This window comes from Octopus bimaculoides, chromosome 10, assembly GCF_046866305.1.
Source record: "Octopus bimaculoides isolate indiv1 chromosome 10, ASM4686630v1, whole genome shotgun sequence".
NCBI classification, from domain to species: domain Eukaryota; kingdom Metazoa; phylum Mollusca; class Cephalopoda; order Octopoda; family Octopodidae; genus Octopus; species Octopus bimaculoides.
In genome coordinates this window covers 12676334-12695287 of record NC_142937.1, presented here as the reverse complement: position 1 = coordinate 12695287, position 18954 = coordinate 12676334, and the positions used below count along the sequence as shown (strand labels likewise).

Below are 18954 nucleotides of genomic sequence, written 5' to 3'. Positions count from 1 at the left end.
TATTAGATACTGTATCACAATGACCTGGACCAAGGTTATAAGAGAAAAGGATATTTGCATAACTTTTTAAAAAACTCTTCAATTACATGTGGATGTAATTCAATGAAGTTAAAATTTATTATGTATGAATTTATCAAGTTTATGCATTTTAAGCAATAAAAAAAGAAAACTCTTGCATGGAATGTTATTTAAATCTCTTTAAGCATTGAATAAAATTGAGAAAAATGATACTTGTCATATTTATAAAACAAAACTGCAAGGGAAAAGCCTAAGATAGATTCAAAATCCACATCCAAAAACATTAGGAAAAAGTTAATTTCATATCTATTGAAAAACAAAAATGCTGAATGGAGTAATGCATATATATATATATATATATATATATATATTTGTTTTGCAAGATTTTTTATGTGAAATCGTGTGTTGAAACAGATGTTGTTGTACTTGGGGATGGTCATATTGCCAGTTTAGCCAATAAAAACACACGCACTGTATATTTGGTGTTAATTTTTTTTTTTTTTTTTTTTTTTTCAGCTTTATATTACATTAATCTTAATCTTAATCTTATTTCGGCCAGAGTTCTTTCGTCACACTTCTGTGACCTCATCAGTGGTCCTTTGAAAAATACAAAATGGCTGATAGTTAGCAAGGTGAGACACACATAAGAAAGAAGGAAACAAAGGACCACTGATGAGGTCACAGAAGTGTGACGAAAGAACTCTGGCCGAAATAAGATTAAGATTAAGATTAATGTAATATAAAGCTGAAAAAAAAAAAAAAAAAAAATTAACACCAAATATACAGTGCGTGTGTTTTTATTGGCTAAACTGGCAATATGACCATCCCCAAGTACAACAATATATATATATATATATATATATATATATATATATATATATATATATATCCAACAGACACCTCACCCACTGTTCTTTCTTCATTAAGTTACTTTAAAATCTTTTCTCTGCCTTAATGATGAGTTGCATATCTATTAATGCATTCTGGCAGATTTAAACATCAATATGTTAATCAGTTTTGTGTTTTGTGACAAAAGAACAGCTTCTAATGATGAATATGTGTTCAAATTGAATGTTATGAACCCATATTTATCATAATGAAGAAGCTGTTCCCCTGTGATGAAACATAACACCGATTAACAAATTGATGTTCTGATTTGCTGGTGTTGTAAGAAGTTTACTTCCTAGTCACATGGTTCCAGGTTCAGTCCCACTGTGTGGCACCTTGGGCAAGAGTCTTCTACTGTAGCCTCAGACCAACCAAAATTTTGTGAGTGGATTTGGTAGACAGAATCTAAAAGAAGCAAGCCTATTGTATACAGACACACACACACGTGTGTGTGTGTGCATGTGCACGCACGTGTGTGTGTGTGTGTGTGTGTGTGTGTGTGCATGTGTGTGTTAGTGGGTGTGTGTGTGTGCATGTGTGTGCGTGTTAGTGTGTGTGTGTGTGTGTGTGTGTGTGTGTGTGCGTGTGTGTGTATAAGTCTTTGTATCTGTGTTTATCCCCCAACACTGCTTGACAAACAGTGTTGATGTGTTTACATTCCCATAACTTAGCAGTTCAGTGAAAGAGTTCAATAGAATATGTACCAGGATTTTAAAGAAAAATAAGTACTGGGGTTGATGCACTCAACTAAAATTCTTCAAGGAGGTGCCCCAGCATGGTTGCAGTCTAATGACTGAAATAACTAAACGTAACAAGAAAAGACAAGTCATTGGTTTGATTCTTGTTCATGATGCATATCTCTGCAGTAGCTTACCTTCCACTGATTATCAGAGTGGATATATGATTTAAAAATTCCCTTTTTCTCTATATTCACCCTACTAGCATGCTTTTAAACGTGATAACATCTTGATCTATCAGTGACTGTACTATTGGCAAGTTTATACTAAATCATGAACGATATTATGATATGTCCACTATCTACTATCTTTATCTTTTGAATTCCTGGTAAAGAATACTCAATGTTTACAGCTCTATTACAATGCAACCTCTCAAACTCCACAATCTCTGTTAGTTGGAAACTCTGAAAAATCTACGTTAGTGACTTTAGGAACTGATGAAAATAGTTAAGAGCAAATAATTTTATTAAATGATTGATCAATTAATTAATTATGCATATGAATCAATGTATATTTATGAAACAACTCTTCTAGCCATTCAAAATGATCACAACCTTGAATAAAATTATATAACAACACTGTCCTCATTCTTTAGTTTGATGGCGATATGAGAACATCTAATAAATTGAAGACACCATCATTGATAAAAACAGCGCATCAAACTCACAAACTTCATGTCAAAGAATCAAAAAAAAAAAAAAAAAACTCAGTATAATTAAAATATAGAATAATATGATCTAATGTTGCATTCAGAAACTGACTTTTGCTTTTCTACTCCAGCCATTACTTTACTTCTTCCTGGAACACAAGACTCAAATTTCAGTTTTATTTGTATAACAGTCTGGGCGTTGACAACTGTATTTATGTCTCAAACTAACATAAAACCCAAAGTGACTTAAATTTGAGTCTATGAAATCAGACAAATCATGGCCAGACAGATACAGGATATTTTGAGAAGTAGTTGGGAGATTCTGTAAATAACTATATAAATTAAAATAGAAAATTTTTTTGGAATATAATGGGAATGTCAGACAGCACTGAAAGCATTTTAATCATGGGTCTGTAAAAGTTTCCAAAATGGAATTTTGGGAAGTTAAAGTTATAGAAATAACTTTTTTTTTTAAATCTTATTTTTTTTATTTATTTTTTTTTTTAAATTTTACACAATTTTCATGAACACGCATACTATTACTGGACTTTCATCACTGAATCTACTACAAAAATAAACATTGGAAATTTTGCTATTTTCGTTTATTAACTAAATTTTCATGTTCAAAATAAGGATGACTTGTTTCAATTGCTTTTTGAACTCTATTTTAAATCGAAAATCCGATGAGAAGAAACCATTTTACTGTTAATCATTTCATGACAATATTTCCATTAGAAATATGAACATGAAACTTATACTTCAATTAATTTTGAAAATAATCAACAATTTGAAGGGATTTATTAAAGTGGAGAACTTTTTCATTATTAAATCAGTCTTTGGAAGATATCAGAATGTCCTTATATAAAATGAAGATAGAAAATTTTTATTTGTATTAATATATGATATATATAAAACAGATAGTTTTGAATTATAGAGCAAGTGGTAGTCTCTGGTGGGTTGGTGTCAAAAGGGCTGAGGCGTAATATTAACTTTAATTAGAGTCTCAATGCTTTTGTAATTAAAGCATTATTTCAATTGAACCACACGTACACACACACATATATATATATATATATATATTTACACATGCACATGTATACACATACATGCATGCATGAATGGAAAGGGCGTGATGTTTACATTCCTTGTTGATATTATCTCTGGTTGCAATAAGCTCAAACATCATACAAAATATCGTACGTATACATATATGCATACACCCATATACATATATATATATATGTATGTATGTATGTATATATATATATATATATATATATATATATATATATATATATATATATATATATATATATATATATATACAGACAGAGGGAGAGAGCGAGAGTGGATATTATAGATTGAAACTGAAAGGAGCACCCATCGTGTATATATATAATCATCATCATCCTTTAACATCTGTTTTCTATACTGGCATGGGTTGGATGGCTGGCATGGGTTATATATATATATATTTATATATATATATATATATATATATATATATATATATATATATATATATATATATATATATGTACACATTGTCATCTTGAAGTTAGAACCTTAGCCATTATTAATTGAAGTTTTGTTTTTAGTTAATTAGCTTCAAGATTGTTAAAAAAGAAAATGGGGACCACAGCTCATCTGGAGCAAATTCTAAGCAAAGCAAATACACCAACCAAGCAATATCAAGTGAACAAACTTAAAGCACTTCAAGCCAATAAGAAACCATATGCTTAGTCTCTCAGTCTGTTAGAAATAGCACCGTAATCGATTCTCCTCAAATCTCATTTTAACACTTTAGATAAAAGAACAGACACACTGAATAACATAACCCTAGATAAACAATGCCTGAGGCTTTATTGTCACGGCTGGAGTACCTTTGATCCTGGGTCCACTCAATGAAGCTGATCTAGAACTAAACAACAACAATGACAACAACAACCACCATAAGTCTTTAGAGGTAACAGATTCAATAAAAGTTAAATATGAGGCTTTATATAATATTCAGTCAATTATTGGATTATTATTGATCATTAAAAAGATATTGGATTTGCAGCTGTCAACTGTTTGCAAACTGCAGTTTTCCCTCAATCAATTTCATATGAAGGAATTGCTTTCATTTCATAACTTTGTTCGGAATATGGGCTTCAAAATATTTATGATGGCTCTAGTAGAATCATTTACAGCATGTGATATTTTCCAGTTTTATGAGATCCTGCGATATGTTGTTATTGCAAATGTTGCAAATAAACTAACTGGAATCAGTGGCTTTATTTAAAACGGTTAGGAATGGCTGTATGATTAAGGAGTTTGTTTTGTAGCCATGTGGCTTCTAGATCAGTCTTACTGTGTGCTACTTTGAGCAAGTGTCTACTATAATCTCTGGTTAACTAATTCCTTTAGAGTGAAATTTGGTAGACAGAAACTGTATGTAAAGCGGCGAGCTGGCAGAAATGTTAGCACGCCAGGCGAAATGCTTAGTGGTTTTTTTGTCTGCTGCTACGTTCTGAGTTCAAATTCCGCCAAGGTCAGCTTTGCCTGTCATCCTCTCAGGGTCGATAAATTAAGTACCAGTTATGCACTGGGGTCATTACGCACTGTCTGTCCTTGTTTGTCCCCTCTATGTTTAGCCCTTTGTGGGCAATAAAGAAATAAGAAACTGTATGTAAGCCTATTGAATATGTGTGTATGCGAGAGAGAGAGAAAAGAGAGAGAGAGAGAGAGAGAGAGAAAAAAGAGAAAGAGAGAAAAAAGAGAAAGAGAGAGAAAAAAGAGAAAGAGAGAAAAAAAAAGAGAGAGAGTTGCATGACAACCTCTCTAATGCTGGTGGCAAAAAGAAAAGCATCCAGGATGCACTGTAATTTGGTTGGCACCAGGAAGGGAAACTTGTTGAGAAACCATGCCAAAGGAGACTCGGGAGCATAAAGCAGTCTTTGAACCGAGTTAAACTATATATAGACACTGATGAAACAGGCACTAGACTAAGTATTATAGTTGGTATGACTAGGTAAAAAAAAAAATCTTTGAAAATAGCACCTCAGAATGGCTACAACTGATGGAAACCAATAAAAGAATAAAAGACTGAAGAATAATTTTAGTTGCCATTAAATATCAAGCAAACCACCCATACCACTTCTTACCAAAACCAGTTTTAATAGTGAGAACAAACTACAGCTGGACACATCTGACTATTATATATCTGTTTCTTAGCATGATTGAAGTTTGCATAAAAAGATTTCTAAGTTTACCTTAAAATTAAAAACAAATTTTCTTCAATTTAATAGCCATTACTTTGTAATTTCATGTGGAATCTTGTAATAATGAGCTGTTAGGGAAAGACTTAATGAATAACAGTAAGCACTCTATGATCTTGTTTATTGATAAATTCTCCATCTTGACAAATGAAAAAAGAAATTAAAGATAGAAATTGGGTGATCAATATTGTTTTTAATGTTACAATAAAGAAGATTTTTAAGTTTATAAAACTTAATGAATCAAAGTAATTACATTTCATGATAGAAATTAGCATATTTACTCAGTCAACATATTGTTGTGTGTCTTACAACGTGTAAGATATCTTAAAAACTATGAATACAAAAGAATTTATAATCTGAACTCTGATATTAGTGAAACAAAGCCTACAGAGAAAATCAATACCCAAATCATTGATTTGTTCCCTAATTTTGTTGCATACTATTTATGAGAGTGCTTGCTTATGTGTGTTCATATGGTATTGATATATATTTAAAAGTATGTATTACATAAAGAGACACAATGACTGGATTATTAAACATACAGAGATGAGATCAAACTAAGTATTATGTTGAAACTCTTGTTTGTTCTAGACTGATGAAATGCAGGCTCTGCTCCTACTTAAAAAGTACAGGCTTTTAACAGGAGGACAGGTATTCATCTATAAAACTGCTCCAAAAAGTAAAATGAAAAATAACAGAAACAAACCACTCAACTAATGCTGTCACAAAAAAAGAATGTGTATCAAAAATCAAAATCAAAGATTAGTTATCCCTAGACGTAGTTTCATTTTCTGTACCAGTTGATAACAAGAGCACAGATATAAAAATTTACAAATAATGCAAGACTGAGACCTGCGGTAAGGTGGAAAAACAAAAACAGAAAAACAGAAAAGTGACCTGCTAATATAGTACTTAATCAGCAACTTTGTATTGAATGTAAAATATAACCAGTAGCAAAATATCCATCACTATGCTTAGAAACCAATCTTCTTTCAGATTTGAGTATGTTTTTGCTTTTGTTTATTTCTTATAATTACAGAACTGTCTGTGAAAGGGCATATTCCAAATCATGATAAAATACCAGAGTATTGATTATAAAGCTTCACTATGAACAGTACTTTAAGGACAATCCTCATTTGGGCTACTGTGTCAGTTATTAATCCTTTTACATACACCGAATACTCTAGTTGTTGCCAGATATAACTGAACAAACCGATGATCAAATGTATTCCATTTATGGCCAACCTGTCATATTTTTTAGGAGCATATATGGAATAAAAGTATCTCATGTTCTTTTTTCTTTTATATTTAAAACACTAGAAAGTGGTTTGAGGGCGATTTTGTTATTATTTCTAGCTGTCTAGTAACCATGTAGGTGTTTCTTTGTTGACTTGATCCAAATACAATTATTGTTGAGAGCCATGGTTTAATCTTATTGTAAAATCAAACTGACAACAGTGAGAGAGAGACTGGTCCTGACTTTTTGTAATAACTCTGTTAAAACAAAGCTGGCAGGAAATGGCCATCTCTTGAATTGATCAGATATCTGCAGGAAGTCTGCTCTGCATTTGTTTGCAGAGTCTTGTTGCAGCTGTTCTCACTGAGATCCTATCTTGTTGGCTGAAGTGCACAATATTTGTTTTGTATACCCTTGCTACCAGCAACATACTATTTGGCAGTATTTGATATTTTATTTCTTACTAAATTATATTTTTTCCCAGCCTTAACATTGTGTAACTGAAGAAAAGAAATGATTATAAACTTCAAAAATATAAAATTTTGACCCTTTTGTGATATTTCTAAAAAGGGAAAGGTATATAAATTTTGTATTTTAATTTTTAAAATAATTAAGTATGTTTAGGCTTTTGTGAAATAACTAAGTTTAAACTTAGTAATAGACAAATGTTGAATATTAATATTTCCTAAGAGATTGCAGTTCAAGACAAATGAATTTGAATGTGATTGAAAACATATATGGATTAGAGGTGATAGGAGTTAAAAAATGTGGCTGTGAAGGTAAAACAGGAAACAAACTTGATGGTGCATTTGGTTATGTTGGAGTTGGAGACCAAATAAAGGTGGGGGAGAGTAAAAGAAAGATGAAAAATGTAAGGAGATTTTCCAAAATAAACACACATGAACATTTAGCAATACCTAAAGTAGTAGATGCCTCATAAAAATCATAATATATGCATTAACATTAATTAAAATAATCATAAATAGGTGCAGACACAGCTGTGTGGTAAGAAGCTTGCTTCCTAACCACATGGTTCTGGGTTCCGTCCCACTGTATAGTACCTTGGGTGAGTGTCTTCTACTGTAGCCTTGAGCCAACCAATGTCTTGTGAATGGATTTGGTAGATGGAAACTGAAAGAAGCCCAACGTATATATGTATGTGTGTGTGCCTGTGTCTTCTTGTCATCACATCAAATGAGAGTTGTAAAATGAGTATCACTGTCCATATAAGTTGTGTCATACATTTTGAGTATTCTGGGAATACTCAAAAACAGAGTAAATTGCTCAGAAACAGGTAAAGTTTAGCAGCAAGAATGGCATCCAGCTGTAGAAACCTGCCTCAATAAACTCTATCTAACCCATGCAATCATTGAAAAGTGGACGTTAAAATGATGACGATGATAATGGTTTGTGTGTGTAAAGAGTAGAACAAGAAAACAAAAACTGAAAAGAAATATTTCCAATTAACCACTGTTATAAATTTACTAGGCTAAAGTAATTCAAAAATTGTACTTTGCATATATATAGACATAACGATCTCAATATTGCGAAAGTTTTATTTTTCTTTCCCCAGGAAAACAGATATTAAATTGCTTCCACATCATTATTTAGAGATAACTAGAAAGAAAATTGATAACAAATTACAATCTCTTTTAGCATGTTTAAGGAATGATCTACAAAAATATTCCCAGGTAAACAAATTATATAAACACCCTGGCTATGTTATATATTTTTGATTAGAAAAGAAACCAATTCCAATGAAGCTAAGATGTATAGACAGTTATTTTAATTAACAATATACTACCTGTACTGCATTTTCTTGCATACAGATCGACATAGTATATAGTGTTAACATGTAGCATGAACATTCAAACATTGTTACTATCTTTCCAAATCCTGCTGCATCTTACATAGGAGTTTGATCCTCCAAAGCTGTTTTGGTTTACAAGTTGACCTACTTTTTTTTTTACTGTAAATTTTGGCTTGAAAAATTGACTTGTATGCTGGGGAATATGGTATTCAATTAACCCTTTAGTATTTAAGCCAGCTATATCCAGCCGAAATATTCTACCTGTTTTATGTTCAAACTAGCCAAATCAGGCCTCTCGCATCTACCCTACAATGTCATTCTCAGAATAAAGAATCACGGGATTTAAATCTCAAGGATAATATATGATAGATTCAAAATAAATAAATAAGCATTACATTTGACAGAGAAATCTAAATGTTAAAGGGTCAACCACAGCATTGTATGAATGTATAATCCAGATAGCTTAACTCATGTAGAGGCATTAGTCATACTGACCAAACCCTGAAAACTAAAAGATAAGTTTCACACTGAAAAGATTTGATCTCTATTGTCCTTTTACAAAAGCTCAGGATATGATAAGAACCATATGTAGCATTTAGACATAAGCTCTACCATTTCTGTCAGCTGGCCACTCTGATCTTTCTGACATGGAGGTAGGAGTGCCTCTATATAGTCACTTGGCTTCCTGGATATAGTTACCAAGTTTACCTCATATCACATCAAACCATATTAAAAAAGGAGCTAACATTCGATAATACTCTTTTACTCTTTTACTTGTTTCAGTCATTTGACTGCGGCTATGCTGGATCACCGCCTTTAGTCGAGCAAATGGACCCCAGGACTTATTCTTTGTAAGTCTAGTACTTATTCTATCGGTCTCTTTTGCTGAACCGCTAAGTTACGGGGATGTAAACACACCAGCATCGGTTGTCAAGTGATGTTGGGGGACAAACACAGATGCACAAACATATACACACACACATACATACATACATATATATATATATATATATATATATATATATATATATATATATATATATATATATATATACATACATATATACAACAGGCTTCTTTCAGTTTCCATCTACCAAATCCACTCACAAGACTTTGGTCGGCCCGAGGCTATAGTAGAAGACACTTGCCCAAGGTGCCACGCAGTGGGACTGAACCTGAAACCATGTGGTTGGTAAGCAAGATACTTACTACACAACCACTCCTGTGCCTGAAAAAGTTTTCATAATAATTTGTTTGAAATGAAAATAGATGTGATGGTCATGGACGGATTGTATTTGATCTTCAGGCTGACCTGGAGATAGACAACAACAACTGGCCATCCTTCAACTTTACAAAACGATGAACCATCTTAATAAAGCATTGTATTAAATCCTAGAGGCTATCCTAATACTATTATACACAAAAGCAGGCAAGTACAAATGTTGATATTCCTTCACAACTAAAAGGAAAAGCTGCCAAAGCTTTAATATCGTGATGTGATACTGTGGCTAAACAGTTAATATGCTGGATTATAAAGAATATCAAAGGTAAGTGAAGTCAGATTAAATAAAAAAAAAAAGCAGCCTTGATGTTATCAGTAAAAACAGAATGCTATCTTCAGTTCTAATGTATGATCTCTGACAGGAATATCTGTGTATAAAAGCATAAAATGGTATCCAAACATCTGTGAAAGACAAGATATTAAGAAAGACTACAGTTATAAATTCTCTAGCTTTTAATCCTTCCCATTGGCTGGAAGAAAGGTTTATTACACTTTTGATCCTTGTGATATGAAGAGATGTTGACATTCTGAGAATGGAATGAATGCCCTTCTAAATTATTTCTAATGATTACTTGTGCTGCTGTTTGTAAATATTTCCTGTATTATTTATTAATCTTGTGTGGCTGTGTTGCAATAAGCTTGCTTCCTGACCACATGGTTCAGAGTTCAGTCCCACTGTGCGGAACCTTGGGCAGCGTTTTTTTACTATAGTCCTATGGATTTGGTAAACAAAAACTGAAGAAGCTTGTTGCACGCACAAACACACACGCGCGCGCGCGCAGGTGTAGGAGTGGCTGTGTGGAAGTAGCTTGCTTATCAGCCACATGGTACTACTCATTTTTGTCAGCTGAGTGGACTGGAGCAACGTGAAATAAAGTGTCTTGCTCAAGGACACAGGCACCGCCAGGAATCGAACTCATAACCTTACGATCATGAACCGAATACTCTAAGCACTAAGCCAGCATGGAAAGCGGATGTTAAACAACAATGTTGATGATGATGATGATATATATGGTGGAGAAATAATAAACACAAGATGCAGAGTATAACATTTGTTCCTGACATACATTTTAATATTGTGGTCATTTGCATCCTTTGGGTATTGAACTACAGCTATTCATCAGAGAAACACATTACACACATCAAATGTTCAGATGTTCTATAGGAGGCTGAAAACCAACCAGTAGCAGTTTTTCATCTAACAGTACACACAAGAAATACTGTACCCATATCCATGTATAAGTATGCATCTCTATAAATCTGTAGTACAAATATATAAGAGTGTGTGTGGGTGTAGCTGTCAAAATGCTATCTTTAAGATAGCATGTTAGTTCTAATTTATATTAATATATATATAATCAAACATTTGTAAAATTATATACTAAGTTAGGGAACAGGCAACTAAAACAACAAATAAGAAATAAAGTACGGGAATCTCTAAGACACAAATTCATATTGCATAATACATAGCATTTCAGTTTCCAAACCCTCTGGAATAATCCTCATATGATTATATGATAATTTCATTTTTTATTTTTTTTATTTAGCATAGTTTATTTTCACTTTGCTGAATTATCAATTATATTTATTGTATAAAAATAGAGTTCCAGTGAAGATTACTAAAATTATATTTGAAAAATTCTGGAAAACTACAATAAATGCAAATGATACTTACTGCCATCAATAAATTCGTAGGATACAGAAAATCCCTTATCGGCTTTGTAGTCATCAGTATAGAAGCCGAGCATGAGAACATTTCTTGATGAAATTACAAGTCGCGGGAGATTTTTAAGAACATCTCCACAGAAGCGACCTGTCAAGGAAGCATCTAGAAGACTATCAGAATCACTTTGCAATTCAGCATAAATATCAAGGTAATCATGGGAGCACCTGAAATAAAGACAAAACATTGGCATTTATTGAAGAACAGAGAAAACATTTTCAAATAGATGAAGCAAAAATATTATGTAAGAGGAAAATTCTCAAGATTACATAAACACACACACACACACACACACACACACACACACACACACACACACACATATATATAATTATATATTGGGTTCATAAGGTATTTGTGGACATACTATTTTTGAGTCATTGCTACATTTTTTGCTAACTCTGTATAATCTTTGTTACAGAAAATGATAATGGCAGACCCTCAGCTTACTCAAGGAATGAAGAGGCATGATGTTATTGTGGTTATAAAGGCTGAGCATAGCAATTTAGAAATATCTCGATTTGTAAAAGTTGCCAGATCTTTCGTCTACAAAGTTTGTAAGGAGCTAGAGACTTAAGATGGAAACGTATCACCAGTATCAAAGCATAAAAAGCATTCTAAACACTCTGGAATCATCGGAACACCTGAATTTATCCAACAAGTTCAACAGTCCTCCCAGAAAGTCCATGAGGTCAGTTGCAAAAGATCTCCATGTATCAGAAGGAACAGTCAGGAACGTTGTCCACGAAGACATCAGGTGTATGACTTATATGAGGAGGAAAGATCAATTTGACAGAAAAAGCAAAAGAAAATCTCTACATCAGATCTAAAATTCTCATAAACGAACTAAAAATTCCAGCAGAAGTTTTGATTTGGTTTTTCTCAAGCAAGAAAAACTTCGACTGAGATCCAAAAGTTAACAGAAGAAATGACACATGGTTATGCGCAGACCCTGCTGAAGTTTCAAATGTTATGCATTCGAAATTTCCTGCAACGGTTATGGTTTTAGGGGTTGTCAGCAATGAAAGACATGTAATGCCTCCTTACATCTTTCCATAAGGCCTTAAAGTTAACTTTGCCACCTACATTGAGGTCCTGGAAATAATTGTTAAGCCTTGGATAGACAGTGTATGCAATGGAAGGCCATATGTGTTTCAGTAAGATTCTGCACTATCACACACAGCTCTAGTAACAACGGAATGGATGGTTGAAATTTTTCATGATTATATAACCCCTAACATTTGGCCTCCTAATTCCCCAGATCTCAATCCATGTGGAGTGTTGTTGAGAGAGAGGTCAATGAACATGCCAATAACACCGAAAATTTTTTGAAAGGTGTCATTGTCTGAGTAATGTCAAAAATGAACCAGGACCACTTGATTCGAGCATGTAGATGATTTAGATCTCATATAGAAGCAGTTGTTGCAGCTGAAGGTGGCTTTATTGAATAACATTATAGAAAAGATGGTTTATTTCAATCCTCATAGCATTTTGTGATAAATAAAGATATTATCTGTTATTATAATTCAGTTTTTTTAGAATAAACATAAATCTGTCCTCAAATATCTTATGCACCCTGTACACACACACACACACACATACACGTGAATGCACTCAGGAGAGTTCATCACACATGCACACATATATGATATGCTCCTTTTAGTTTCCATCTACCAAATCCACTCACAAAGGTAGAAGACACACTTGCTCAAAGTGCCATGCAATGGGACTGAACATGGAACAGTGTGGTTAAGAAGCAAACTTCTTACCACACAGACACACCTGCACCTATCATAGTTGTTATTTTGCTTACTTTGTGGTACTAAACAACAAGAATGCTGAATACAACTTCATGTTGGAAGTGAAGTCCAATGTTCATTATGCAATAATTTATGTGAGACTAAATTACAGAGATTATACGCATACATTATAATTGTGTTTAATCAGTTGAAAATAACACTTGAGCAAGTTTGAAAGTAATCAGATAACTTAAGTAGGTTTTGCGGTTTAAACTGATAGGTGTCAGCTATCATGTAATGTGTGTGAGTTATGGTAGCCTTTACTGAAAAATACTCAAGAAAGAACTTGGTTGTGTGTCGGTAAACGAAATTTAACTCATTGGTTTTCATTTATGACTGGTGGGCAACTGGCAGAGTAGTTAACTTATGATAGAATACTATACAGCATTTGTTCAGACATTCAGTGTTCTGAGCTCAGATCTTGCTGAGGAAAACTTTGTTTTTCATCATTTTGTGGGGTTAATGAAAATATACCAATCCAGTAGGATTCCTTTCAGCATTTGTTCCACCTCTTTGCATTTCAAATTCAAATCCTGCCATGGCATACATGAGCAGGAGACTTAATATGTTGTCTGGTTTAACCCACCACCTGGCACTTTGGGTGCTTTAGCAGAGTCTACTCTGTTTCATGCATTTGGGCCAAGTTTCCAATTTAAGGACATCTTCCTCCCTTACTTCCACTAGTCTCAAGGCTCTATGAAGGGCCATAGACTCTGCCTTCCTCCCTGATTATAAAATTTAAAAAACAAAATAGAGATTATGTGAAGCTTCTCTGCAATGAACAAGTTGCATGGCTGTCTATATTTCTCACAACCTTGATAAGTTTTATTGCATTGATATGTACTGGCAACAATCATCTATGGACTAAACAAAACTGCAGTCCAGTTATTTTATGTGTGTGTGTATTGAAGATATTGAATGATATAACATGGCTACAGTGCATTGGCGTGTGTAATTTTCTTTTTCTATGGTGGGTTGATAAATCATAGATAAAACTTCAATAAATAAAAAAGATAACAATTTACCTGTTATTATAATTCAGAAAATGTATTTGAAATAATAAATCTATACAGAAATACCATGAGGAATAATTCACTGCATGGGATGAGTGTATACAATAGTGAAGATAGAAAAATGACGAGAAAGGAAAAATTGGGAAAATATTTGAAAACTAATGAGTGCCTTGTTTCCTGAGAAAACCTAGATCAACTTCTAGTATATTTATATACTTTTAGTGTGTGTGGTGGGGTTATGTGTACACACATAACCCCACCACACACACACACATGTGTCAATATACATGCATACACACACACACATATATATATATGTATATATATATATATATATATATATATATATATATATATATATATATATATATATATATATATATATATATATATGTATATGTGTGTGTGTATATATATATGTATATTTACACATACACACTTGCACACAGACCAATACACACACACATATTTATTTATTTATTTATATGGTAGATCAACCAATTAGTGCAAACTGATCTATCCATGAATTAGTTAGCTGGAGGCTCCTGAAGGGACACAAGGAAAAATGGTTGATGTGTATTCTTTTTAGAAGAGATTTAAATAGAAATTTATTATAAAACATCTGATTCCTTCTGGCAGATTTTATTTATTATTTCAAAACAAACTTTCCCCTTTTTTATTATTTGATCAATATATTTTTAATAACATTATGAGAAATGTTACTTAATATACATGCACACAGATAGAAGGAAGGAAAGAAAGAAATATAGATAGACAGATAGATAGATAGATAAAAAGAGAGGGAGAGAGAAAGCGAGAGAGAGAGAGAGAGAGGCAGACAAACAAAGAGAGACAGACAGACGGACAGATAAATAGATAGATAGATAGATAGATAGATAGATAGATAGATAGATAGATAGATAGACAGATAGACAGACAGACAGATAGATAGATAGATAGATAGATAGATAGTTAGATACATACATACATACATACATACATACACAGACAGATAACAGGCAGATAGACAGATAGATAGATAGATAAATAGAGACAGATAGATAGATAGATATAGATATAGATATAGATGGATAGATAGATAGATAGATAGATAAATAGAGACAGATAGATAAATAGATAAATAGATAGATAGATAGATATAGATATAGATATAGATGGATAGATAGATAGATAGATAGATAGATAAATAGAGACAGATAGATAAATAGATAAATAGATAGATAGATAGATAGATAGATAGATAGATAGGTAGATAGATAGATAGATAGATAAATAGATAGATAGATAGATAGATAGATAGATAGATAGATAGATTGAATGATTGGTAGATAAATAGAAATTTCAAATTAATGGCTGTTTACTCTGAGAAACATCCAAATAAATTGAATTTATTAACTTCGTTCTAAGAGTAGCATCTACTTTATTGAGCCTCAGGATATAACTGGTAAATCATCTCAGGACTGATCTATTGTGAAAGTTTATAATTACTATCCATAAACCAAATATTTCTCGAGCCATTAGTTATGATATGATGACCTACATGAATACGTATGGTCATGTATGGTAATCATGTACACACACACACACACACACACACACACACATATATTCAAGTGCATCTGCATACGTGTGTGTGAGTGTGGTTGTGTGCATATGCATACATGTACATATGTGCATGTATGTGTATGTAAGCATGCATATATATATATATATATATATATATATATATATATATATATATATATATATATATATATATATATATATGTATATATATGTATATATATATATATATATATATATATATATATATATATATATATATATATATATATATATATATATATATATATATGTATATATATATTTAAATATGTGTATTAGTGTATGTATGTATATATAAGTATATGTGTATATATAAATATATATATATATATATATATATGAATGACTGCGTGTATCTTATTGATTGTATCTTACATGCTCTTACTACTTAAAGTAGATTTATACAGATTTATATATATATATATATATATACACACATATATATATATACACACACAGATATATATATATATATATATATAAATATATATATATATATATATATAAATATATATATATATATATATATATATATATATATATATATATATATATATATATATATATATATATATATATATATATATTTATATATATATATATATATATATATATATATATATATATATATATATATATATATTTATATATATAAGCATATGTATGTGTGTGTGTGTATCATCATCATCTTACATCTGCTTTTCCATGCTTCTATGGATTGGATGGGCGCTTATCAAACACACCATTTAGTCATATGTTGCAGCCATTCACACACTTATTTGTGAAGTTCAACCTCATGAGATCAAGTACAACTGCTCTCCCCCACATCCACAGGAACCTTCCACTTCGATCGCTTGGTGGTTCTTCCTCAGCTGTCATCTTCCATACTCATCACATGTCCATATCAACACGATATATTCTCTGTTGCACACTACATTGATTTCTCTCTTATTCATCCTATTTTCTTTTTACTTTCGCAGTTAATTTGGGATCTATCATTCGTACATAGTAATATTAGATAATAAATACATATGTATAAAATGTATATGCATATATTATATACCTCTGCACGTGTGTGTGTGTGTGTGTGTGACAATCATCATCATTTAATGTACATCTTCCATACTGGCTTGGCACGAATGGTTTAACAGGAACTGGTAAACCAGAGGACTGTGTCAAGATTCACTGTCTGTTTTGGCGTGGTCTTTATGGATGGATGGATGCCCTTCCTAAAACTAACCACTTTACAGAGTGGACTGGATGCTTTTATGTGGAGCTAGAACCAAACAAAAATTGGCCTCCATGCTGGTGGCACGTAAAAAGCACCATCCGATCGTGGTCAATGCCAGCTCCTCTGGCCTCTGAGCCGGTGGCATGTAAAAAGCACCCACTAGAGTCTCGGAGTGGTTGGCATTAGGAAAGGCATCCAGCTGTAGAAACACTGCCAGATCAGATTGGGGCCTGGTGCAGCCTCCTGTCTTCCCAGACCCCAGTTGAACCATCCAACCCATGCCAACATGGAAAACGGACGTTAAACGGTGATGATGATGATATATAGTGGGAAAGAGAGGTGCAAATGTGTCTCTGTTGTAAGAAGTTTGCTTCACAAGCACATGGTTTTAGATTCAGTCCCAGTCTCAGTCCAACAGTATGACACCTTGGGCAAATGTCTGCTACTATATCTTCAGGTTGACCAAAGGCTTGTGAGTGGACTTGGTAGATGGAAATGAGAAAAGATCATTATGTAATTATTAAATGTATATGATGTATGATGAGAATTTATGGAAAGGTATTCCATAGAAACTCAACAGACTGTTAAAGATGGAAAAGAGATGTTAAAAATATATATATGGCCGATGACAGTACTGCCAGATTGGCACTCGTGCCAGTGGAACGTTAAAAGCACATCCGAGCATGATCATTGCCAGGGCTACAGTTTGGCTCCTGTGCCAGTGGCATGTAAAAAGCACCACGTGAGCATGATCGTTGCCAGCATCGCCTTACTGGCACATGTGCCAGTGGCATGTGAAAAACAACATTCGAGCATGGTTGTTGCCAGTGCTGCTGGACTGGGTCCTGTGCAGGTAGCATGTAAAAAGCACCTTTTGAGCGTGGTCGTTGCCAGAGAGGCCATTCTGGCCCTCGTGACGGTGGCATGTAAAAGCACTTACTACACACTCACTCAGAGTGGTTGGCATTAGGAAGGGCATCCAGCTGTAGAAACTTTGCCAGATCAGATTGGAACCTGGTGCAGCCTTCTGGCTTGCCAGTCCTCAGTCAAACCGTCCAACCCATGCCAGCATGGAAAGCAGACATTAAACAACAACGATGATGACAATCAATGTAGTGACCAGACTCTCAGATATTGTAGTACGCCAATGGTCACAATGTGATTCCTCAAATTCTTGTAGCTTTCAAATGATGTTACAGCATTGGCCAGGCAAGAAGGCCAACCTTCCCCTAAATGGAACTCCAGTCCATTGCAGACTGGAGCAACATGAAAGAAAATATTTAACTGAAGAACACAACACACCACCGATCTGAGAATTGAAATCACAGTCTTGTGATCTTGAATGCAACATCCTGCCCACTAGACAACATGTCTTCATGCACACAGATACAAGGAGACATGCACACACACACACACACACACACACACACACACACACACACACACACACACACACACACACACATACACACACACACACACACACACACACACACACACACACACACACACACACACACGGTATGTAACTGAAAGGTTATTATTTATTTAATCTTGGTTTTTCACATATTTTATCATTCAGTTGATAAATCAAACGAGTTTTCACTTGAATTACTAGTTATTTGAATATATTTTTTTGCAATATTATATAAAAGTTATGAAGAAAACGCTGATTTTAATA

General features: G+C 33.2%; 1 protein-coding gene across 22 annotated transcripts in view; it reads right to left on the bottom strand.

Moving 5' to 3' along the window:
- Positions 1 to 18954, bottom strand: part of LOC106869227 (tolloid-like protein 2) — a 1141949-nt gene that overhangs the window by 551986 nt on the left and 571009 nt on the right. For all 22 annotated transcript variants that reach the window (XM_089358367.1, XM_089358378.1, XM_089358375.1 and 19 more), the window contains one exon: positions 11557 to 11771. In XM_089358367.1, coding sequence (XP_089214493.1) covers positions 11557 to 11771 — 215 coding nt within the window. The remainder of the gene's footprint in view (positions 1 to 11556; positions 11772 to 18954) is intronic.